The 25,627-nt window shown below is 37.2% G+C and overlaps 1 protein-coding gene and 1 pseudogene across 2 annotated transcripts in view; one reads left to right on the top strand and one right to left on the bottom strand.

Moving 5' to 3' along the window:
• Positions 1-24,801, bottom strand: part of Tbc1d23 (TBC1 domain family member 23) — a 69,097-nt gene extending 44,296 nt beyond the window's left edge. Inside the window, exons 1-3 of one of the 2 annotated variants that reach the window (XM_004636583.2) lie at positions 24,546-24,801; positions 4,812-4,923; positions 3,212-3,317 (exon numbers count right to left, since the gene is read on the bottom strand). In XM_004636583.2, coding sequence (XP_004636640.1) covers positions 3,212-3,317; positions 4,812-4,923; positions 24,546-24,598 — 271 coding nt within the window. In that variant the 5' untranslated portion in view covers positions 24,599-24,801. The remainder of the gene's footprint in view (positions 1-3,211; positions 3,318-4,811; positions 4,924-24,545) is intronic. The other variant, XM_004636584.2, reaches the window with a different exon arrangement.
• LOC105742897 lies at positions 9,880-24,496 on the top strand (annotated as a pseudogene).
• Positions 24,802-25,627: the final 826 nt, after the last annotated feature.

Raw genomic sequence — 25,627 nt, 5'->3', positions numbered from 1 at the left:
AGCACACAGCCAGAACCAAATAACACCCACCTGGAGGAATCTGAACTTCATAGATCTGGACCTGGTGCTAAGGTAATAACTCTATCTAAGCTCTACACCAAAGGTCAGAAGACAGTGGTATACAAAATGACAAAGAGAAGGAACAAAATGCTGTCTCAAGACTCAAATCCTCCCAGTACAAATGCAGAAGACACTAGCACAGAGGAAACTGGAAATCACACACCTGATATCTCTGAAATAATAGCATTGGAAGTAAAGAAGCAACTGCAGAAAGGTATAGAAGAAATCAGATCAGAAATAATTTCTGAACTAAAAGATGTAGTAATAATTGTAATCAAAGAAGTACTAAGTACTTCTTAGAAGTACTAAGTGCTTCTCTATAAAAAAATAGAGCAGAATATAAAAATGATGGAACCCCTGAATAAGCAATTAGGAAAGAAATAGAATGTATGAAACAGATTCAAAGTGATATACAGAAAATTAAAACCTCAATCACAAGCTGGTAAAACCGTTTGAGTGAAAGTGAAAATACACTTTCTGACCTGAAAGACAACATTGCAGCCAGTGAAAAAGTAAGAAAAGACCTCTTAAAAACAACTAAGATGCAGGAAAAAATAATTCAATACCTGCAAGACAATGTAAAGATGAACAATGTGAGACTTATGGGCATCAATGAGAAGGAAGGAGTCAATACAAATGATATAAAAAGAATATGGGCAGAAGTAATAGCAGAAAACTTACCAATATGGGGCAACAATCTGACATTCATATAACCGAGGCATACAGAACTCCAAGTAACATCAACCCAATTAAAACCACACCCAGACATATAATAATCAAGATCCCAGAAATTCAGCACAGGAACAATATCTAAAAGCTGCTAAAGAAACAGATCACATTTAAAGGAAAACCCATCAGAGTAACAGCAGATTTCTCTTCACAAACCATCAAGTCAAAAAGAGCATGGAGCAAAGTACTTCAAGTCTTGCAAGAAAACAAATTCCAACCCAGACTGATATACCCTGCAAAACTCTCTTTCAAGTATAATGGAGAAGTGAAATACTTCCATGACAAAGGACAACTAAAGAATTTCATGATGACAAAGCCAAGCCTACACAGACTACTAAATGATGTTCTAAAGAGGGAGCAAACTGAGCACAGCCTCGTGAATGAAAATGGAAAGAATCCAACAAATAGGGCAAACAATTAAACACAGGAGAATAAAAGGTATACAATAGTAGTCTTTCAGTTATTCTTTTGTGTTCAGCAGCAAAATATTTCCATCAACAAACTCTACAAATAGACTTCTCTTCCACCCTATTGGGTCATGATTTCATCTCGGAAAGAGCTGTAGCTCTGTCCCACAAGTGACGCCTAGCCACCAGTAACTGTCATGGTCATTATGCTTGTCCACAACACACTAGAACTTTGTATGATATCCTATCCTCAAACTGTTAGAAGTGCTGGTCAGTTATTTGCCATTCCAGTATTTATCTTATATTTTACTCTTAGTGCTTCTTTGCTATCACGAAAACTTTTTTTTAGTTCAATTGTTTTGAAACATTTAATTTTTAATTAATTAGTATTTAATTTTCTGAATACTGCTTAATCTTATTTTGTTCTAAGATTTATACTATATCTCTAACTTACAATTTATTTAAAAGACATTGTATGAGATCTAGTATTAGAAACTTTAAAAAGTATATCTCCATTTTCTGTTGACTTTATATTACTTCTTCCCTGTCTTTTATACACACATACACACACATATATATGGAAAAAAAAAATACGTGTATAACCCAACATAAGATTGGTACTGTTTCATAGAAATCTGCAATGACTTTTAAATAAGGGTTCATCTAATATATTTTATATAGTCCTGCATAACTATCATATTGAGAGCTCTTTATTGTTCATCCGGGAGCATACTGCAACTTCTCTTGCCTTCTGAATTATGCTCTTTGTTATTTCCTATATGCTATTTCCGGAGGTATTAAAATATTTCAAGTTTGTATAACTAGAAAATCCTACTTTTAGTTTTCAAAGGTGTGTTTGCTAAGTATAAAATTCAAAGAGAACAGATCTTTTTTTTTCAGTCCTTTAATTAATCTAGTTTCTTACACCCTTGGTCCTTTTTTTTTCTTTCTAATACGGAATAAGATGCTATTTAATTTTGTTCTTCCATAACTAATATTTTTATGTATATGCTTTAATGATTTTTTTCTTTACAAGAAGTTTTGGACAATTTCATTTTTGAGCATCTTGGTATGATTTTATTTAAATGTCTTTGCAAAAGGTTCATTTTTCTTGGAAATGGGGTATTATAAGTTGAACTAAATTCAGAAATTTTAAATCTTTAAAAAAAAATGCTTGAAACTACTGTTTGAAACAAGGTACAATTCCCCTATGATGAATGCTATCACTATGTATATGTAAAATGTACCAATAAAAAAATTCAAGGAAAAAAATATTTCAAGTTTGTATAACTAGAAAATCTTACTTTTAGTTTTCAAAGCTATGTTTGCTAAGTATAAAATTCAAAGAGAACAGATCTTTTTTTTCAGTCCTTTAATTAATCTAGTTTCTTACACCCTTGGTCCTTTTTTTTCTTTCTAATGTGGAATAAGATGCTATTTAATTTTGTTCTTCCATAGCTAATATTTTTTATGATATGCTTTAATTTTTTTTTCTTTACAATAAGTTTTGGACAATTTCATTTTTGTGTGTCTTGGTATGATTTTACTTAAATTTCTTGTACAAAAGGCTCATTTTTCTTGGAAATGTGGTATTATAAGTTGAACTAAATTCAAAAATTTTAAATCTTTAAATATTTATTGCCTACTCCTTTCTACTTTGAGAATTCTAGTTATATGAATATAAGTTTCTTGGTTTTGACACAGTAAACTATTATGACTGATCTGTAAATTCTTTCTTCATTTTTATTTTGGACAATTTTTATTGTTATATTCATTTATGTTTGTAAATAATTTATTTTCAATTTGCAATCTGTTAAAAAAAATTAAAAAAAAAAAAAAAAAAGAACCTGCACTGGAACTTCGGGCGGGCATGTGAGCCAAAATCACTTTCTCCTTTCAGTTGTGGGTGTTGGGTATTACATCTCATCTCAAATGCAAGCCCTTTATGAATTCAACATATTCTAGATTGAGAAGAGAAAAAGATCTGATGATTTGAAAATAATTACTAAACTTACCAATAAGGCCCAAGCAATCTTTATGAATAGTGGTCTGTTCTGGCAGGTCTAAAATACCATCCCATGATGCCAAACTATCACCTTTTCCTGCAACATTCAGAGCAATCTGGAGGGAAGATTTGAAAAAGCAATCAGCTTCATGTTATTTCTCAGTCTTGGAAAATGCCATAATAATAAAAGGCCTCAAATGAACAACGAAGATTACAAAGTAACCAAAGTAGACCTCATCAAATGCTGAACCCTCACAAAACAACGAACCGGTAGAATTATTTTTATCTTCCTATATTAGATTTTACTACTTTGTGATTGATTCACTGGATACGCAAAATATTTATGTAGCTACATCCCTTTATTTCAAGCAATCATTTCTGTTGCTGTTTTAAAAATTAAAATGAGATATTGGCAAAGAAAAGTACTACAGCTGTGCCATCTACAATTAAAACTTACATACAATATTTAATGAAGTGAGAAAAATGTTATTTTGTAAGGTTTTATAAATACATAAAAACACTGTACTGAAAGAATCTTGAGATATATCAAACATATCCAACAAGTGAGCCTTCTAGAATTTGATTTAAAGCAAATCATTCATAAGAAGACAAAAAAATAAGTTTATGATATTAATCTGGATTACTTTAAAAGTGTTTCAGGGCTAGGGAGATAGCTCAGCAGAATAAGCACTTGCCTGGCAAGCACAAAGGCGTGAGTTCAATGCCCGGTTCCACCAAAAATAAAAGTGTTTAATGAATTACTGTAGAAGTCTTTATTTTTCAGATCTTCATAATAAATTGTAGTATACAAGCAAGGATTTGCACTAAAAATAATTCAGTAGGTAGGGTGGTAAGGACAGGGTAAGGACACTAATCAAACAAGGTTGCCCACACTGATAATAGTGCACCACAGTTCACTGTACAAGTCTCCACACTTTCATATGTGTTTAAATTTCTGTAATAAAACATTCACTACACTATGTGCAGTTACTATTCTATTTGTGAAAGTATGTATGTGCATAGAAAAGAAAGAGATAAACAACTAAACTTACTTTGTGTTTTCCCTGAGTGGTAATATGATTTTTATTTCCTCTCTTGCACTTGTATTTTCACAAATATATTTTAACTAATAAAACTTTAAAAGTTTATTACATATGCATTGGAAAACAGAAAATTTTTTATAACCAATACCCAAAGCATATTTCATTTTTTAAAATAGAGCAAAGGGGCCAGGGAGATAGCTCAGTAGAATAAGCACTTGCCTGGCAAGTGCAAGGGCCTGAGTTCAATCCTCGGTTCTGCAAAAAAAAATAATAAAATAAAATACAGCAAAGATTATCCCTATGTGTTGTTGCATATCCTATTTTACTTACGAGCTGTACTTCCCCATTTTTATTAGTTTTTATAATAAACAATTCTAATGGCTATAAAAATACTACCTCCAAAATCTAAAGCACTATTACGTGCAGTCAACACTAGAAAGAGACACATTCAGCGAGCTCTTCTGCTTAGCAAACTTTCTATAGATGCAGCATATTCATCAGAGGGTTGAAAATTTTTTAAAACTTTGAATATTCTTTTTAAGCCATTACATTTTAGTCTCCAGTTACCTTCCAAACTTTGGCCCTCAGTTCAGCAGGTAGTGGTCTCCCTTGAATTATATTTCTCAAAGTTTCAAGATCACAACCTCCAGCTTCCAGAGCTTCTTCAAGATCTTTTTCCCTAAAAAACAAATCCTATAAGGATAAATTTTAATTTTTATATTTTTTCCTCTTTCAAGATTTATTTATGGGCCAGGGAGGTACCTCTGTAGTGCAGAACCCGCCTGGCAAGTACAAGGCTTTGAGTTTGATTCCAGGTACCAAAAAAAGAAAAAGACCAAGATTTATTTGTAAGTATGGACTATTAAATAATAAGGGTAATAAGGGTTTCCAGCAGGCAAAATTTAACATCAAGGCACCCACAGCACCCACATAATCTATTTTCTTAGAGATGAACTGAGGTCACACACAGCAATTTATTTTTATTTTGTACTTTTTTTTACCCCTTTATTTTATTTTGAAGAGTCAAAAATAAAAGCAAAAACAAATAGCAGAAACAAAGGCAGAAATAAGCCAACATATAGCAGTATGTATGTTACGGATTTTCTTTCTTTTCTTTTTCTTTTTCTTTTTGTTTTTTTTGTATTCAGTGTAGGGTCTACAGAGTCTCACTACACAGATCAGATTCCTAGTGATCCTCCTGTTTTCAGCCTCCCAAGTGCTGGGATTACAGGCATGTGCCACCACACCCAGTCTTATTTGCTGTCTCAGCGCGCCCCGGGGGTGGGGCCAGCCCGGCCTGTGGGCCTGAGGCTCGAACCCCAGCCCACGAACGCCAGTCTACACTGGATTTCCAAATTGAGAATAGCTTTAACAAACTTATTTTATAAGATTAGTCAGATTTTAATGGAAGAATGTACAAGCAGGATGAAAGCACTGTGAAATCACAGTAATAACAGTAATCATAGTGCTAATAATAACTAACACTTGCTCTCACATTCACTATATACCAGGCATGGGTCTGAACATTAGTGTTCTTTTCTCCTCTCTATAGTGAAATATTGTTAGACCCAATTATAGAAAAAAATCATTAGACCCAATTATAGAAAAAAATTAAGGTAAAAATTATGAAACAATTGAAGTAATCATCCTATACTACTAAAAAATGTCACTATTCTTTCAAGTGTTTAGTTTACTACTACTATACTCATGTGTTTAATAATAACAGAACCAAGATTCAAATTTGAGTTAATGCAAGGCCAAGGATATAGCTCAGTGACACAAGCACCTGCTGGTAAGTGCAAAGTCCTCAGTTTGACTCCCAGTACACCCCCCTCAAAATTTTTTTGAATTAAAGCTCTTGTTATTACACTAAAGAGCAGCAAGGAGAAACCACAACATTTAGCCAAGAATCAAAGAACTGCCGTTTGCTATATAGTACATAACTACATTGATACAATCCCTAAAGCAGCGTCTGGCTCACACCTGGAAGTTAATATTAGAAGAACAAAAAAATCAACAGGTATTATACATTAAACCAAAATAACATCATATCACTAAGTAAATTATGAATAATGTACATGGGTAATGTAACAATTTCAGGGGACAGAGTATGTGATATGCTCATGCCCTCTACAGCTGCCACTTGGCCTGGTAGTCTCAGTGCTGCTTGTTTGCTGCAGACCTGGTGTCTCTTTTGTGAAGGTGAGGATGAGGAGACTTGAACATTCACCTTGGTGGATGAAAAGCCAAAGAAATCAAGATTGAAAATAAAAATCCTATTAATTGGAAGGTGGGCATGCAGGCTGGTTCTGTGATGCATAGTAACAGGCATATACCACTTAGTAAACTAATGAAGCACACGGTGAACAGCAGGATTTTACAAGGAGGCAGCTTAGACTCCCATCTGACCAGCTGGTCAATGAAACAGACGAACCTGCAGTTAGAAATGAAGGACAAGGACACAGTGGGTGTGTTCTAGCAAGAGAGAGAAGTTATCTCTAAAATGAGAACCTGAGTCACTGGTATAACTGCACAAGCACATTATATTTAAATTATTTCACTAAATGGCCAATGATATATTTAGACGGATATCAAATTGAGATGTAACAAGGAAAATGCTGGCTCTGTGAAAATATTCACTTTCTCCATTATTGGCAAGCATCTTTATGTTCCAGTAAGTTATTCTGCTTTAACAAAAATAAAAGATCCTTGCAGACCTTGCTGAACTAGAAAACTTTAATGTTTTTACTGATTGTGTATAACTAAGGATAACATTATAATGGTCTATATATAGCAATTATGTATACAGTGATCTGTCTCTAGATAGAGGTAATTACTGTAAAACATAATTAAGGGTCTTGCCATTTAAAGTAAACTTCTTTAAAATGGAAAAGCAAATTTTGAAAAAAGAATTCCACAAAGGTCTGAATTTTTAGTTAGAAGATAATCAGCTAAGAAATTACCTAGGAATTTTCAAAACCTGGTTTGGTCATTGGCTTTATAAATTCAGTGTACACTAAAAATCTATAGGAAAACATGCTTGAGTTCCATAACTCAACCAGATTATTTCTACCATTCTCTGAGGTAGCCTAAAACATAGAGTGCCTTTTCAATCAGGGATCTGTATCATTTTTGTGGTTTTTCCAGAAAACAAATTACTACGAACTCTCATTCTCTCAATAATTTAACCCTTTCCTATCAGTAATATACTAGGAGTATTCATTTAAATGTATACAGTTCATTAAGTGGTGCCCTTTTAAGGGGAAGGAATTAAATGAAAATATCACTTGGGATCATAGTCCACAGAACAGCGCAAAGTCAAACATGAAGTGTTCCTTAAAGCATCTATTTTCCCACGAATGATTCACATTTATCTTTCTTTTTTTTTCCAGAACCGGGGACTGAACTCAGGCCCTTGTGCTTGCCAGGGAAGCACTTATTCTATTGAGCCATCTCCACGGCTCCACATTTATCTTTCTTTAGGGTAGAAAATGGATGCACCTTGAGATCATAATGTTAAGTGAAATAAATCAGAACACAAATTCCTCTTAGATGACAAAACCAAAATATAAAGAGCAAAATATAAGATAGTTAATAGTAAATAAGTAGATATTTTTCCAAAAGGAAGGGGGACCATGATATGAAGGGAGGGGAGAGAAGTGGAATAGGGTGAAAAAGCTGAGTTGTATTATGTCCACGTATCAACTCTCCATGAGGAATGTAATCACTGTGTACTGCAAAATGCACTAATAAAAAATAAACAAGAAAAAAAAAACCCAAGACTATATTTAGCTGGTATCTATATGTGGGGAACCACTCAGAATGCTTCAAAGCTCAGGGGAATTTAGTGCAGGTGCACAATGGGATATGGTTATGTAACCATGGCTTGGCACAGGTGAACACGCATGCGCTAGTCATGGCACTATTTAAGAACACAAATGTGAGATAACAAGCTGTGTAAGAATTATACAATAAAGCCACAGGCAACTCTTACAGTCTGCTTTGTATCACATGGCCCACTGCTGTTGCCGACATCTTGCACACATGTGTTCTTTAATCCAGGACCACACCCACAGTAATCTCCCTTGGGCTCCCTGAGCAGCCAACACCACACAAGAGGCATTTTGGTCTTCTGCTGTATGATCACCACAATGTGGGAAGGAAAGAGATTTCAATTCTACTGCTGAGAGTGCAGACCTGAAGTTTATAAAGACTGGAGTTTATTTCCATGATAACTAAAAGTGGTTAAGACAACCTATTAGAATGTGAAGGGCAGCTTGTAACCACGATGTGAAAAAAAATTAATGGCATCTTTGGTGCCTGGATACCACATACTGAAATGGTCCAATGTGTAAATGAAATGAGAAACTGAAAGCATGGATTCAATGAAACAGAATTTTCTTTTCTTTACCAAATAAATGAACTACATTGCTTTCATTTTACAATACAAAAACCTTGCCTGCATTTTAAAGTATCTTTCTCCAAATCCCTTTCTCCTTGAGACAGCAAAGCTAGTATTTGTGGACAAAATTCCAATACTCAAAGTACTTTTTAAATCACAATAATGTACAAGAACATCTCTGTTGATACAGCTGCTGTTGAATTCTTTGATGCTGTCTCCAAGGAATGACAAACTGTGGTCTCCAGAAACACAACCACGAGCAATAACTCCTGAGGAGACCAGAAAATTCTACACCCTAAATAGTAACAGATACTTCTCACAAACCTAAATAATTAAAACAACACTATCTTCCAAGCAAGGCTAAAGTTTGGACTTTAGACCTCAACTTTACAAATGTGCTTGAAAAGTAGCAAACAGCTGAAAAGTATTAAGTTAAATAATTCCTGAAAGGGTCAGGCAGAGAAACTCTGCAACATTTAGCTATCAAAAAGAATTTTTCTTTCCTAAGACCAAATTATGACTTCTAAACAAGCAATATATATAATTCTAATATACACAACAAAACACATATCTAATGGGGTTTTGAGAGGGTAGACTGTGTAGCTGTCTTTGATTAGGCAAACGCAGATACCGGGGTTCAATCCCTGGTGAGCTGTCTTTGATTAGAGCTGCTGCTAACCTTATAAACTAAAGACTGGTATAAATATACTAGACATTCAGACAAAGTCTTAGGAAATTACATGACTTATCTATTCATTCGAGTAAGTATGGAAAATAATCAACAGTTTCCTTTGCTCAGCAAGTTCAAAACAGAACAAATCTTGCAGTTGGAAAGGATAAGCCCACCTCCTGAATCTCTGACTTTGAAATTCAAACATGTTACTCTAATAAAACTATAGTTACTTAAATGATCTAGCAATGACATTTCTAAATCCTAAGGAAAAAAAGTATTTCCTCTAATTTAATGTTTCATAGCAAAAATTTTATCATAGCACTGTAACCCGACCTACTAAATAATGATTAGATTTATAGAGAATTAATGTATATATCCAAACTACTGAGTCAATTTCATTTTCCTCAATCAAATGGTAACATCTAACATATGGAACATTTGCACAATGTTAAGGGAAGAAAAGGAAGAATTGTCAAGTACTAGTAAATTTAATATGCCCTGCAACTGCTTTTAGGATTAATAAATTCAGTCAGAAACCTGCAATTGGTGGCTTGGACAAGATGAGCTTGATTGGAACCGGGTGTGATCTATCAGCCTCTACATTCTCTCCTGATGGAAGAGTTTTTCAAGTTGAATATGCTACGAAGGCTGTGGAAAATAGTAGTACAGCTACTGGGATCAGATGTTAAGACAGTGCTGTCTTTGGGGTAGAAAAATTAGTTCTTTCTAAACTTTAAGAAGAAGGTTCCAACAAACGACTTTTTAACGTGGATCGGCACGTTGGGATGGCAGCAGCAGGTTTGCTGGCAGATGCTCGGTCTTTAGCACACACAGCAAGAGGAGAAGCTTCCAGCTTTAGATCTAAGTATGGCTATAACATTCCACTGAAACATCTTGCAGACCGAGTGGCCATGTATGTACATGCTTACACACTCTAAGTGCCGTCAGACCCTTCGGCTGCAGCTTCATGCTCAGGTCTTACAGTGTGAATGATGGTGCACAGCACTACATGATTGACCCTTCAGGTGTTTCATATGGTTATTGGCGCTGTGCTATTGGCAAAGCCTGGCAAGCTGCAAAGACAGAAACAGAAAAGCTTCAGATGAAAGAAATGACCTGCCGTGATGTTGTTAAAGAAGTTGCGACAATAATTTACATAGTACATGATGAAGTTAAGGACAAAGCGTTTGAACTCGAGTTCAGCTGGGTTGGTGAACTGACTAAGTACTTCCCAAAAGAGCTAAAGGCATCATATTACAGTAATATAAGCATGCTCATGTTCTTAGCAGCGCAATTTATAATACCTACATTCTGGAAATGGCCTATATGTTCATCAATAGATGAATGGATGAAAATGTGGTATTGTTACACAGTGGAGTATTACTCTGCCATAAAGAAGCATAAACGTAAGTCAGCATTAGAAAAATGGATTCAAACTGAAAATACAATGTTAAGTGAAATAAAGTAGACAAACAATATTAACTATCTCGTGGTTCTTTTATATCAGAAACCTAAAATAATAGATAGATAATGGGAAGTAGGGAGATATGAGATGTGTCTAGATGTCCCCCAGAGCCTCACACATCAAGAGGAAGGGGGTGCATTCCAGAGGCAAGCTGGATCTACAGTGTATACAGCTGGTACCAAGGACATGTGATTACTAAATCAGTCCACTGACTGGTTTGGCATAGCTCTGGCTAGGATTAAGGAGATGGGTGTTATACACACCCTAGGGCAGGTAGCCTGCATAAATATAAGGGACAGGGAGAGGGCTAAAGTGCTCTCACCTGCCTGCTGGCCATGAATTGCTTCTCCCTGAGATGCCCTATACCATGCCTTGGAGCTGACTGACTACAGACTGAAACATCTATAAACCATGAGCAAAATAAACCTTCTCTCCTTAAACTTCAGGTGTTAGATATTTTGTCTTAGCAATAAGAAAAATAGCTAAGACGTATATTTTTTTAAATGGGAAGGGGATCAACAGATGGGTGGGGTAAGAGGGAAGAGACTGAAAGATGAAAAATTAACTGAAAGATCTGAGATGTGTTATATACTTGTACCAACTCTGCACAAGATATGTAATCATTAACGCAAACAGGTACTAACAAAAAATATAAACTAAAAAGTAATTCAATAATCTATAATTATTATTAAACAAAAAAATGAAGACAATGAATATACTTAGGATAACAGTCTCCCCACCAGAACAAAACCAACAACAAAATCATAAAAGGTACTAACTCAGAAAAATGAGATGGCAAAGAGACTTCTACTTCTTACACACCATCATGGCTATAGCTTGAGTGTATTATATTGTTTGAATAATTTAAATTTAAACATTATATTTTTAAACTTTTAGAGCCTTTTACCCAGCAATAATTGAGAACAAGAAAATCAGTCAATAACAATTGTGTTCAAAGCAGTGCTTATTTTAACCACGAAAAACTACAACTATCCTAAAATAGGCACTGATTTTTTTTTAATAGGCACTGATTCACATCAGCAGATGTTCTAAGTAGTAAGCTGAAATACTGAGGAAAAAGACATGGAAAGAGGTTTATACCATTAAGGACACAAATGCAACTGTAAATTTATGTACAGCAGGGTATGGCGACAGCCCGTATTACATTTATGGTGCCAATGGACGAACACCTGTCTCTCTCCATTTCCAGATGCCACAAGCAAAGCCTCCCCACCAGGATATAAAGTGGCTGGAAATGTTTTCATCTATTCCATGTACCTCAATACTAGTGATAGTTGCTTAAAAAACTAGTATGCCCCAGCAGGGCATTCAGAGGCTCAGAAAAAAACCTTGCTGCTTAAATTTGCTATCAGTGTTACTTCCCACAACACTTCTGCAGGGACCATGTCCTGGTCCTCGTCACCCAACCTCCAGGGCATTCCACACAGTCAAGATTGTTGAAGCCCAGGAGTGGTTACTCTGCATTCTGCCTACCATTTTAGGGCTCTGCCAACTTCAAGCAACTCCTTTAAAGCACTATCCACACCATAGGACTCTGACCATAGCAGACCCATCTTGCTAATGAAATTACTTTTGCAAATGAGAAGGCAACTAAGAAATGGAGGGGGTGAGGTAGAAGAAGAGGGGAAGAAAAAGTAAAAGGAATTAAGATGTGTTCAGTGTACATCCCAACTCCCCACAGTAAGTATAAACATTAGGTACTGCAAAAGTTAGTATACAAATGTAAGCTCCAAAGAAAAAGTATATTCTTGCCGGGTACTTCTTCCCATATACAGTGGGCAAGATATTTTAAAATCATATATTCCTAGTGGTATAAAGGAGAGATAAATTTATATTTATCTTTTGGCAATAATGGGGTTATCTGTATCTCTACAATAAGCGAATACAGTAAATTTTTATGGAGGAAACACAGTGTGATAAAAATCTTTACCTCAGGCCAGCAATATAGCTCAACAGAACAGTACGTATCTGGCAAGTGCGAGGTCCTGAGTTTAAGTCCTGGTACACAAACACACACAGAGAACTTTTACCTCAAATACATATTTCTTAGAGTATTAAATAACTGGTATGTAAGAAAGAACACATACATAGTCATTAAGAAGAAAACTACAGGGGCCGGGGAGATTGCTCAGTAGAATAAGCACTTCCCTGGCAAGCGCAAGGGCCTGAGTTCAATCCCTGGTTCTGCCCAAAAAAAAAAAAAAGAAGAAGAAGAAAACTACAGAATATATTCTACCTTATATATTTTACTTTTGTTCTCTAACAATGAATATTGGAAATAAAAAAAAAAGGGATAAACAAGCTCAATCAGTGCCTGAAAACAAACTATTTCTGAAGATGTATACACATAGTAAAGTTAAAAAAGCGAATTTTAGGTCTCACCCTCGGTGAACCAGGCGTGCAAGCTGCTACCATAAGCCTCACTTCCCTACTGCTATTGGGTTCAGTCTAGGAGGGCTCCTCCTGGGTACCAACCCCTGTGCTTCAGCACAGGCCCTGACAAAATAAACATTCATTTTGGTGTTCCTGCATTAAAAAGAAGTATTTGGCTCATTTTTTGGTATGGAAGAAGTTAATTCTGGAGTGAAGGTGTCTTACCCACACTTGCTGTGGGTGAAGTTAAGTATAAAGTATGGACTGGTAGGAAAACCTTCACTTTGTCCTCAGTCTTGACTCTGTGGTACGACTTCACAGTTTCCATAAGCCCTCAACGTCTTTATTCCTTACTCTTCTGCCACAGAACAAACTACAAATTCCACCAGAGAGTCAGTCTAGTGAGTTTGCCTTCTTTGTTCCTTAACTCCACTTACAGCAAATTTCTTGGGAAAACAAGACAACTTTAAGACACTACCAGAAACTCATCATCTTCTACATCTGCTGGGTGTCAATACTGCCTGAAAATCTCCTATATTCACTTTTATTACAACTCTCTTCTCAGACAATTTGCTCAAGTGACTTCTGACTCCAAAGAGAAAATGCAGACCAGAGGTTTCTCTTCCCTTTAATCTCCAATCCATGTAAATAACAGACAAGAACCATTTTGCAGACATCTTTTTCTTCTTTCCTGTAGCCACAGGAGTAGGTGTCCTTTTTCTAGTCTAGAATGACAGCTTCACTTGGGTGTTATCTTCCCCTCAACTTCTCTGCAGCCATGTGCCATCAACTATCACCTCTATATTCTCCATTTTGCTTTCTCTGCTCTTTCCTCTGAGTCAGTATGCTTAAGTATTACCATGAAACACAAAATCAACAATGGCACCCACAAAATTCCTCCAGGTTTCCCCTCTCCATAGCTACTGATCTCTTGACGCTTCTTTCCACAGCGGTTTTTGAAAAAAAATCCTGACAGTATATGTCACTATTCCTCCCTCATCTTGCCTCATCATTTTTCATCCCTTTCTGCCTGCCAACATGCCACTGGGACTACATTCCTATCAAACTCATTCTTTCTTCCTAATAATCAAAACTGAAACACTTAAGGTAGGGCATTTTGAACTGGAAAAGAATGTCTAATTCATAAAGTCTGAGAGTCTACAAACTAAGTCAACTTTATTAGTCAAAATTCTTAATACTTAATATTTCTGTAATTATAAATAATAATGAAAGATTAAAATAATTCAGAAAAATGATTTAGGACCTACAACACATGTAATTACCCCAAACTTAAATATAGAGCACAGGGAAGACTCAATAACAATTTTTTAAAATCAATTATAGTTTCTTAAAGTAATCAGAGTCTAAGATAAACAGTAATTTCTTTTTTTTTTTTTTTTTTTTTTTAGTGGAACCAGGGATTGAACTCAGGCCCTTACGCTTGCCAGGCAAGTGCTTATCTACTGAGTCATCTCCCTGGCCCCAATAAACAGTACTTTCTTAAAATAAAAATATAAAATCTCCACTACTGGGAAATCAATAAAGGTCCAAACCTTACTATGTAAACCTCTTGAATATTTTGTCTACTACATGGGGTATGGTTCAAACCTTTTGGTCTGCTAACAGTATTAAACAGAATCAAGAGGGAAAAACAGACTCAGAAATTGGTACTGAATGTATTTCTAACCTTCAAAAACACAAAGAAATATACCCTGTGATTATTATTCTCCTTCCCTCATATATTTCTACCTTTACATATTCAAAAGCCTTGTGACTCTTCACAAAGTCTGTCCTTCCCTTTCTTTACAGCTCAACTAAATGCAAATTATTAATAGTTTCCATACATCTCTATGTACTTGTTCCCCATTCACTCAAATCCTCTGTCATTCTACTAAAACTGCTCCCACAAAGTCATCAGTCAACTCTCAATCTTTATTCTCTACCTAACTCTGCAAGATTTGATACTTTTCTTAAGGCATTCCTCTTTAGATTCTCTTTTACCTTCCTGATTCATACTCAATTGTTTCTTTCCCTGACATAAATATTTTATTTGTTCAATAAATATACGTTGATACCCTACACACTAACCACTACCATACAAAAGGCTCCAAGTATGTGACAGTGGACAAAAAGGACATTCTCATGTGCTTACATGCTAGTGGGCTTTCCCAAGGTTTTAGCCCAAGTCTTACTATCTAAATGCTGTTCAACAGAAGTGATAACAGCTCTTCCTAGAGTGTAGTTCATTCAGATTTGTTTCACATATAAACAATTGTAAGCACTGATTAAACAATGACTGCCCTACTTGCCCATGCAGATAGCCAGGCACAGGCCTCTGACCAATTAAGATTCTAATGCAACAACCAATCAGCTGTGAGCACTAGGAAGCTGACAGTGAGTAAGCACTGGCTAGCTGCATGTAGTTGAGTCGTGGTTTCCGGGCTTAATTTATACTCCCATATTTCTGGGTATTTTTTAATGCCCAGGTCATTAGACATCAGCATCAAAACTGTCTGTACTTAGTTTACTACTATTGTTAGTAGACTAGTTACAAATTACTGTCATACCAAAAGTCTTTAATTAGTCTCTGATATTTTCTGTGGTATTTCACCAGCTTTAGAAAAACAAACGAAGCTTTAGCTAGGATTTCTGTCTACATGAACAGCTTTGGGGGACTCCTGTATCACATAATATAATCCTCTTCAGAATTTGTCTTTAACCAGGACTTGTGCCAATTAAAGAAGGTGCTAAATCTAATACTCCTGGCTTGAGAAACCAATCAAACATGAGAGCTACAGTATTTCACCACTGTGCAATAGTTAAAGGAGATGCCTGTTTTCCTGTAACTACAGTAAATTAAAATTAGCTACAAATAGAACAGATGTCTTAAGTCCTTCCATATTTATTTTTGATCCATATGCCATGAAGAGCAAATGTATCCACAGTGGCCCATTTTACTACTAAGAAAAGTTATTGCTTAAGTTAAAATAAAAATAAGCGAAACAAAGTTTTTCATAACTGCATTGCATTTGATGTAAGATTTTGCCTATAATGTTAAATAATGTATCCACTAATGAACAGTTAACCTCAGAGTGCTCTATGTGCTCTCCTTTTCCATGCTCTATCAGGATAAAAGTCCTCCACATTGTTCCTTTCCATAATATAAGGTGACTTTCCAGCACGTATAAGAGATATGTATTGTTTTGGGGTGTTCTTTTCCTCTCAAAGCAGTTTTCTTGGAAACTAAAAATAGAGCCTATCACTTGCCTAAAACAGAAGATGGAATTTAAAAAGTCAGAGATATTATCTATATGTTACGAATTTCTATTTATCCAAAGTATAATGATAAAAAAGAATCATCAGTGCTGTCCAGATAGTTCAGAGGACTAAAGAGCCTGCTTAGGGAAGCGCAGGGACCAGGGTTCAATCCCCAGCATGCCAGGCTGGCCCCGCCCCTGGGGCGCACTGAGACTGGGCGTGGTGGCACAGGCCTGTAATCCCAGCACTTGGGAGGCTGAAAACAGGAGGATCACTACAGTATGTGTGCAGTGACTCTGTATTAAATAAATTTTTTTTAAAAATCAACAATATTTCTCTTCTTGAAACCACTATTTTGGGAAAAAAGTAACTACTACAGATGAAATAACACTTTGCGACACTTTCCCAACAGGAATTGTACTTTAGCAAAAGAAAAACATACTGGGGGGAAAAAAAAAGAAAGAAAGAAAAACATACTGGATTCACATTTTTAACCTGAATTCCAACTATCATTGGAGACTTATTTGATAAAAGAGGATCTCATTTACTTTCAGGTTGCTGGTTAAGTCCAAACGGAATTTACAAGATAAATCTGAAGCATTTCTGGTATTCAATTACACAACTATATGAAGTGGATACAGCCTTCTGCGAATCACTGTTATACTTCAAAGGAAAGGAGAAAACACATGGAGATTATGTTAAAAGCAAGTTCTTTATTATCCCACATTGCTGAATATAAACAAAAACTTACTGAGTTTGTAAAGTTATTAAAACAGTAAAACTGCTTATACTTTTTAAGTATTACTGCAAGTTAAAATAAATGAGCTTCATTTTAATATATAAGACTATGATATATTACTTATAGACTAACATATTTATGTAATTTATAAAATACATAAACATTAATATGATTGCATTTTCTAGATGATGTATAAGTATAATTTCTTAAGGTAAAAAACTAATTGATTTACATGATTTCTGGTAAGGATGAGAACATTAGTATGATTTAAAACAAAAGGGAAAACCAGGCATAGTGGCATGTGCCTGTAATGTCAGTACTAGGGAGGCTGAGACAAGAGGAACAGTACCAGCCCTAGCTGTGTAGCAAGACCCTGTGTAAATAAACAAGTAGGGATATAAAGCTACATTCCATAATGCTCTTTATATCCCATTATCAATCATGCACTGACCCTTCTCATGGCTACAAAAGGGTCAAGGTGGTCCACAGCTCACGGGTATCTTTACAGCCCTACAGAAACACAGACAACCAATACACAGTGTCACTTTTCTTTTCTTGCTGGGACAAGTACCTGACACCCAGAATTAAGGAAGGAAAGGTTTATTTAGCTCATAGTTTCTGGAGATTTGAGTTCATACTCAGCTGGTTCCAAGGCAGACTGGCATGTGGCAGAGGGCAGCAGTCCATGGTGGCAGAAAACAGCAAAACAGCAAGAGCAGAAGGGCAGGAGCAGTGGCGACAATGGCAGCAGAATAAGTCTGTCTCCCCTAAGCTGCATTCAGGCTATCCACCCCAGGATGGGTGCAGTACTCACGCCCACAATCTCAGCAGCATTCACACCCATAATTCCAGGGGATCATAAATTAATCACAAGCTGTAGAAGTCTGCCCCATAACTACATGAAGCTTTGGGGGGGACAACTAGACACAAACCGTAACATACAGATATGCTCAACAATGCATATGATTCCACATGGGTCCTGGGAGGGTGTCAAAGTACAGTAGTGCCTTGGTTCACCACGTTTTTGTTTGCCAACAATTTGGTTCACAAACAGAAGCATTTGGCAAAATTCTGTTTTTGTCTGTAAACACTGCATCAGGTTACAAACTCAACTACAGCCTCAACTTAGGCATCTTTCCCACACAAATACAGCCACATTTTCCAAAACATGGAACAAATTAAGTTTGTGAACCAAGGTACCACTGCATATATGAAATACGCAATACATATGCAACTGACTTTAGATTTGTCATATAACGTTGCTAAACGTCTATTCTCACCTCTAATAAGGCAATTACAATAATTCCCAAAGTCTCTTTCCCACAATGGTGCAGTAAGAGCCAAATGAGACAGTATACCAAAACATTATATGGTCAAGTTTTATACAAATGTACAGTATTTTCTTATATTCTATCATTATCAACCATATATTGTCTTTCTCTTATATTTCCTTGCTAAAATTAAATATCACAGTAACCTTTTAGTTAGCAAGTTTAAAATAACAAAGCACATTCTCACCCAGGTATAAAATGCTACTACGGTCAGCTACCAGATTAAAAAACAAAACAAAACCTTATTTAACTTTGAGAAAAATGAGAACTTGAAATAAATGATTTAACCAGTCACTAATTTCTTACATTGGGTTAGGCGGTTAGATAGACCCTTAAAAATTAATAAGATTAGCCGGGCATAGTGGCACACACCTGTAATCCCATCTGAGAGGCTGAGGCAGGAGGACTGCTCCAAGTTTGAGGCCAGTTTGAGCTATTTTGTGAGTTCAAAGTCAGCCTAGACTGCATAGTGAAACTCTGTTTCAAAAAAAAAGAGGCCCAAAAACCCCAAATACCAGATTTCAAAAATAGGGTTTTATTTTAAATGCCTCTTACTTTACTGAACTTGAATTTCTACTAGAAACAATCTGGACTTACAAAGCTTACATAAGACACTCATTTATTTTCCATTTGTCATTTTAATATCTACATAAGTCACTCCAAGCACTACCACTTTTCAAATTGTATACTATAATCCCATTCTCTTCTGCTTGGCCATGTAATTTCCAAAAACAACAGTATTTAGACTTTTTTAAGGTATCTCTACATACTCCAAAAACTTTAAGTCCCCAAGCAAAGCACAGTTCTGGATTAAAAACTCAACTTTTCATAAAACCTTACAAAGCCATTTGAATATAATCAGTATTCAATGAATGTCTGTTGAACTACGAATGCTTTCCTAAACTATGTCAGACGGAGGGCAGTGTCTTTAATGTACACCAAGTAGAATCCACATTTTAGCATTATGCAGTAGAAGGGCTCTACATATTTTATCAATTCTGTTTAGAAATTCTCATAAAATGGTTGTGTATCATGAACATGTTACAGGGTACTCCAGAATTACCTAATTGCCTCACAAAATTTGTATAGGAAATTTGCCACAGCTCCCACTGAATTGAGTATATTCACATGAAAACAAATTAATTTATTTAATATGCAAAAACCAATAGGCCCAAACTTTGATTTTTTTTTTTTAATTTATGTATTTGGTACAGGGTCTCACTATGCAGCATGGACTCCGTGATCCTCCTGTTTGTTTTCAGCCTCCCCACTGCTGGGATTACAGGCATGTGCCACCATGCCCAGACTCCGTGGCTGGCTTAGCCCACCCTGAGGGTGGGGCTGGGGCAGGACATGGTGCTGGGGATCTACCCCATCCCAGTGCTTGCCTAGGCAGGTGCTTAGTCCACTGAGCAATCTTGCCAGGCCTTAAACTTTGCATATTAAGATATCTATTGGAAACCAAATTCAAAAAGTGACTATTTAGGAATTGCCTTTAAAAACAATAAAATATTACTTATAATAGAGAAATGTATGTAGTATAAACAAAATAAGTAATCTTCGATTCTCATCCTTGCTTGCCCTCAGTATACAAAATCAAAGCATTGTCTCTGAATAATCCCTCCCCACCCCCAACCCTGGTCTTACTAGTTGTCCAGGCTGTCCTTGGAACTCATGTGACTCTCCTGTCTTAGGCTTCTGAGTAGCTGGAACTAGAGCCATACACCACCACAGTTCCTCATTTTCTCTCTATTTTTTCTTTCAGATAAGGTCTCATTGTGCAATTTAGGATGGCCTAATTCACTATGTAGCCCAGGCTGTCCTTGAACTCACCATAACCCTCCTGCCTCAGCCTCCAGGGTGCTAGGATCACAGGTGCGCACACCATACCTAGCTTCTTCTCATTTCTCCTAAAGGCATATCTAGCCCTCCCAGTTTCATAAGCTGTCAATATTCCTAAATAGAAAGTTCCGTTTGCTTGCATATTAGCCTGCTTGCTTGCTTTTTCTTTTTCTTTTGCAGTACCCAAAGTTTCAGAGATTGAATTTAGGATCCTGCACTTGCCAGGCAAGCCCTTATTCTACTGAGCTATCTCCCCAGCCCCCAGCTTATTTCTTTATTCACTATATCATGTCTAAAACTGCAATCTTAGTACGTATGTGACATTTTAAATCTTTCCTCATATTTTAATGCTTATGAAGTGGAAGACACTTAGAATACCATTTATAGAGTAGACAAAATTTTTTGTTTTGTTTTGTTTTGTTTTGTTTTGTTTTGTTTTAGAGGGAAGGAGGGTAATTGGAAATCAAACTCAAGACTTTGCGCCTGCCAGACAGGCACTTATTATCTTCCCCACCTGAAGCTTTTTAAAAATATATATAAAACATCCTTTTTCAATTCTAAGAAAAGTTTAGCAGAACTTTGAAACCCATAAATTAAGAACTTAAAAGTCAACATTGAATAAAAATTTTATTTATTTTTTTTTGAATAAAAATTTTAAAGAAGTTCATAACATGAATACATGTATCATTAAAGCCTATACTACAATTTTTTTAAATTAAGAATTTAGGCCAGCTATGGTAGTGGTATACACCTGTAATCCCAGCACTTGGGAGGGAGACTGAGGTAGGAGAATCACTGGGAGTTCAAGACCAGCCTGGGCTACAAAGTGAAGTAAAGGCCAGCCTGAACTGCACAGCAAGCCCCTGTCTCCAAAAAAACAGCAAAACTATAAATCAGATCTTTAGGAATTCCTTGAGGAAGAAAAGCTCAGATAATAATCCAGCTAGTTTCATCAATACCAATAAGATTGCAAATCTCTGAATTGTAACAGTTGCCTAATGTTTGCTTTCACAAATACTAATATTTGTAACAAATTTTTGAAATTTAAATTATTCTAAACTAACTAAGTATTTAAAAAATGAGTTCACCATGCTCTTTGTGCTTACATGACAAATTCCAGAAAGCTAACCCACTTAGGCAGTTTCTGATCACAAGGGCTTTCTATTAGTAATAAGTATTATACCAGCTAACAATTACCTCACAAAAACACTGGTGTCAGGCAATTTATATGAAATGGCAAGCTTGGTATGCTAGTACACATGATTAAACAAAAGCCTGCATTCAGCGGGGCAGTGGTGCATGCCTGTAATCCTCACAGAGGAAGGCTGAGTCAGTAGGATCACAAATTTGCATTCTGCCAGGGAAAATTCATGAGACCATTTCAAAATTTAAAAGGATGATAGGGGTGGGCTTAGCTCAATAGTAGAGCACCACTAGGTTTGACCCCAAGTACCACCAAAAAAACCCTCTGCATTCATTCATACATACGTACATTCAACATTTACCAAGCCTGCCATCAACCACTGCAACTGAGTTCACTACCTAAAGAGCAATAGTTAAGTAAATTACCATGTAACACATTATGTGATACAACACAACAAATAATATATAAAGACAACTAAGACCTACTTATTCTGAGATTTACATCATCCAGCACCTTGCTAATTGAAGTGCAGTCTATAAACCAGTGGAATTGGTATCATATAGGAAATAGGCAGAATCTCAAATCCTACCCTAAATCTATTGAATCAGAATCTGCATTTCAGCAAGCCCCCTGGGAAATACCAATATATAAACAAACCTGGAGAAGTACTGAGTTAGAACATAATTAAGAACTAGTGTAAGTAAAAGCTACATCGAAGACTCATCGTACTTTGAAGATCTTCAAGCCCCATGTTGAGACTTTCTAGGAATATACACACAAATTTTAACAGGCCACCCTCTGGCTTCACAGGTTAGAAATAAACTGGAACATGCTATGACAAGAAACAAAACAGTAAAAATTGATCAAAAGCAATTTCAAAGGCTGTAGGGGGTTAAGATAGAAACAATCTATTACATCTATCTAGAAAGAGATCTAAGGTCTCACCATACTACACCAGAAAAAAAAAAAAGAAAAGAAAAGAAAAAAAAAATCAGTGCTTTTGAATGTGCCTCTTTCTAAACCAAAAATTTCTGAAGACAAAAACCTAGTTTTCTCCTTACACACTCTACATTTGTAAACTGATGACCCTTTGTCATTAAGATGAGTTCTGGATTAGGTGGTATAATATTCCACCTGACAAAGCTAAAACCAAAACATGACAATTAAAATAAAAATGTTTACTCCACACTCAATAACAATCCAATTCACCAGTCTTTCAGGTTTGGTTCCCGAGGTCTTTCCTGATTCTATTCATACCAATGGAGAGAGGGAAGCTATCAAAGAAAGAAAAAAATGCCAGAGGAGAATGGAGAGGTAATAGCAATCATAAGACGTCTCAGGGTTCACCTATTCATGAAAATAAAATGTCACCAAAATTCTGTAACCCCCTGCAAGAATAAATGCCACCTCTAGCAACCATTCATTCCAGGATGCTTTCCTGGAACCAGACCCAGGCTCACAATCTTAAATCCTAAAAGTTGGGCATGGTGGCCCATGCCTGTAATCTCAGCACCTGGGATATCTGAGGCAGGAGAAGCCCTTTCAATTCAAGGCCAGCCTAGTAAATATTCCTCTCCATGGCCTTTGGTCCGCTGACTATCTTCATTTATAATACAATGCACTCTTACAAAATGGCAAACTTCATTTTGTAAACAGCTAGGTCATTTTCTATAAAGTTCTGTCTTATTACTCAGTGTACCTGTCACAGTTCCCCAAATCCAATATAAGTAAAATGAATATTAAAAAATTATGAGGTCATTGTAAGTTTTTCTCTTATACTTTGGAGAGTATATGCGCTAAGATAATGCTTAATGTTTGCTAATTCACTGTTGAATTTCTCAATTGTCATATCAGCTATTCATTTCAACCGTTACCATGTTTTTTTCTCAAAGATTAAAGTCAACAGGTGGGTGTGGTGGTACATGCCTGTAATCCCAAAACTAGGGAGACTGAGTGGGGGGGGGGGGGTCACCAGGAGTTTGAGGTCAGCCTGGGCTACAAAGAGATCTTGTCACAAGGCAAAACAAAATACAACAAAACAACACAACACAACAATAAAGTCGAAGTCTACCAACATCTGTCGGTTTTTAAGTAAACAGACTGCCAATTAACTATACACATAAAATACGTAGCCATCCAAAACTATCTAATACATATTACCAATACACTTTGGATCAATCGTGGTAAGTTTCTCAAGGTTCCTTTAAGACAGAAAGAAAAAAATAAAGAACAAGAAAAGGAAGATAAGGAAGAGAGAAGGAAGGAAGGAAAGTAGAAAGGAAGGAAGGGAGGGAACAGTGTGCTGTGCGTATCAACTACCTCAACAGAGAGATTTCAAAGGTTGAGGACACTAGGTGATTAATGTAAAAAAAAAAAAAAAAAAAAATTACTGGCGGTCTTCCCTACAACCCAGGTATAAAAAGGTAAGCATACAAAGTCGGGAGCAGCAGAAACAGTTCCACAGTGCATCGAAAGCTATGGAATTAAGTTGTGCAAAGAATGATAGGAAGCAAAAAGAAATTTTATACGGAAGAGGCCAAAGGTGGAAACTTGCTAAACGAAACGAAACAAAAGAAAATCAAGATTTGACAACAATAACTATGGGACTGGAGTCCTCCTGGTTACATCTCTTAACCCCCGAACTTCCGGCAAAGGTCGCGATGGTAAAAGATCTTTTCTTCAAATGACACTCCAGTGCCTCCAATTTACACCCAAGGAACTTCCTCCTCCGCCAGCCTACTCCAACTCCGCTGGCCACGCACCCCGGCGATCCCCATCACTGAAACCGCTCTCTCCAGCAGCTTTTGTAGACGGCTGCGCGAAGGAGGGGCGCTGCAGCGGGACTGGGCGCCCGGGCGCCACCACGCACGGAGCAGAGCCCCAGCCCGCAGGTCCCGACCGGACAGACGGAGGGGGCGGGGCAGAGCGCCGGACTTATCGGGCATCCGATCCTGCCGTTCCATCCTGGTGCCGGCACGCGCCCCAGGGACCAGCAGGACGATGAGAAGCAAGATTAAAGGACCCGTGAGAAATAGTCCTGGGCTTTCACTCACCAGCCGTCGCCGCTCAAGGCTGGCAGCGGCAAGACCTCCTCTCCTTCCGCCATTGCTGTTGACGTCCACGTCACTTTGCCGAAAAGTGGACCTGCTGCCAAGACGGACTCCCAGACCCAACGTCGTAAAAGGTCTTCGGAAGTCCGGGATCGACCTTCTCCGCCGCGAAGGAAGGAGGGTAGGGAGGGGAGAGAGGGGAAGAACGCGACGTCACGGCGTCCTGAGGGCAAAAGGCACGTCGGGCGATTGAGGGAGGAGGCTTGGTGGCCGCCACTGCCCCTCCAAAGACTACAACTCCCAGGATGCCGCGGGGCGCAGTGGGCGGGCTTGGCTGACGGGTCGCAGTAGGCGGCATCGGGAGCGTGGAGTCGCGGTTCTGGGCGTGTGCTTAGCGTCTTCCAAACTGGCGTCTAATTTGAAAGTTACCGGAGTCCTAACCAGTGAAGTGAGGAGGTGAAGTAGGGATTTACACGGGGCGTAAAAGGAGACCCCTATTGCAATTAATTTGCTACTGCAACTTTTTTTTTTTTAATTTATTTATTTATTGTGTGTGTGTGTGTGGCCAGCTCAGCCCACCAGGGGGCGGGCTGGCTGGCATGTGGTGCTGGGGATTGAACCGCGGTCGCTGTCCTTTTGCTTAGCTTAGCTTGTTGTAAGTAGGTGCTTTAGACCACTGAGCCATCTCACCAGCCCCCCTACTGCAACTTTCGAAGACAAAGGGATGTAAGTTTAGACTACCCCTATTTGTAGGGCCCAGTCAAAAACATTTTTTAATCTTTAATGGTACGAAGCAAGCTAAATAGTAAGTAAGATTTGCGCTAGCCTACATTAAATGTATCTTAACAGCTGGGAAGTTCAAGTTCAAGTTAGGGGGCCCTGCCCTTTAGCACAGTTGTTTAAGCGACTGCTCTTGGAAATGAAGTCAGGTGCAGGATGCCGCAGTTCGACCCCCACCTCCACTTCCATTACCAGACCCGCCCTTAAGGCAGCCTGAGCCAGCCAGAAAGAAAAACAATCGTTCTCAAGTTCAAATTTAGAATTCTGGAAATGGAATTTCAAACAGGGAGCGCTCCCAAGCCTTT

This window comes from Octodon degus, unplaced genomic scaffold (assembly GCF_000260255.1).
Source record: "Octodon degus isolate 3935 unplaced genomic scaffold, OctDeg1.0 scaffold00081, whole genome shotgun sequence".
Classification (NCBI taxonomy): Eukaryota; Metazoa; Chordata; class Mammalia; order Rodentia; family Octodontidae; genus Octodon; species Octodon degus.
Note: the sequence above shows the minus strand (reverse complement) of the source record. Positions and strands in the feature narration are given on the sequence as shown.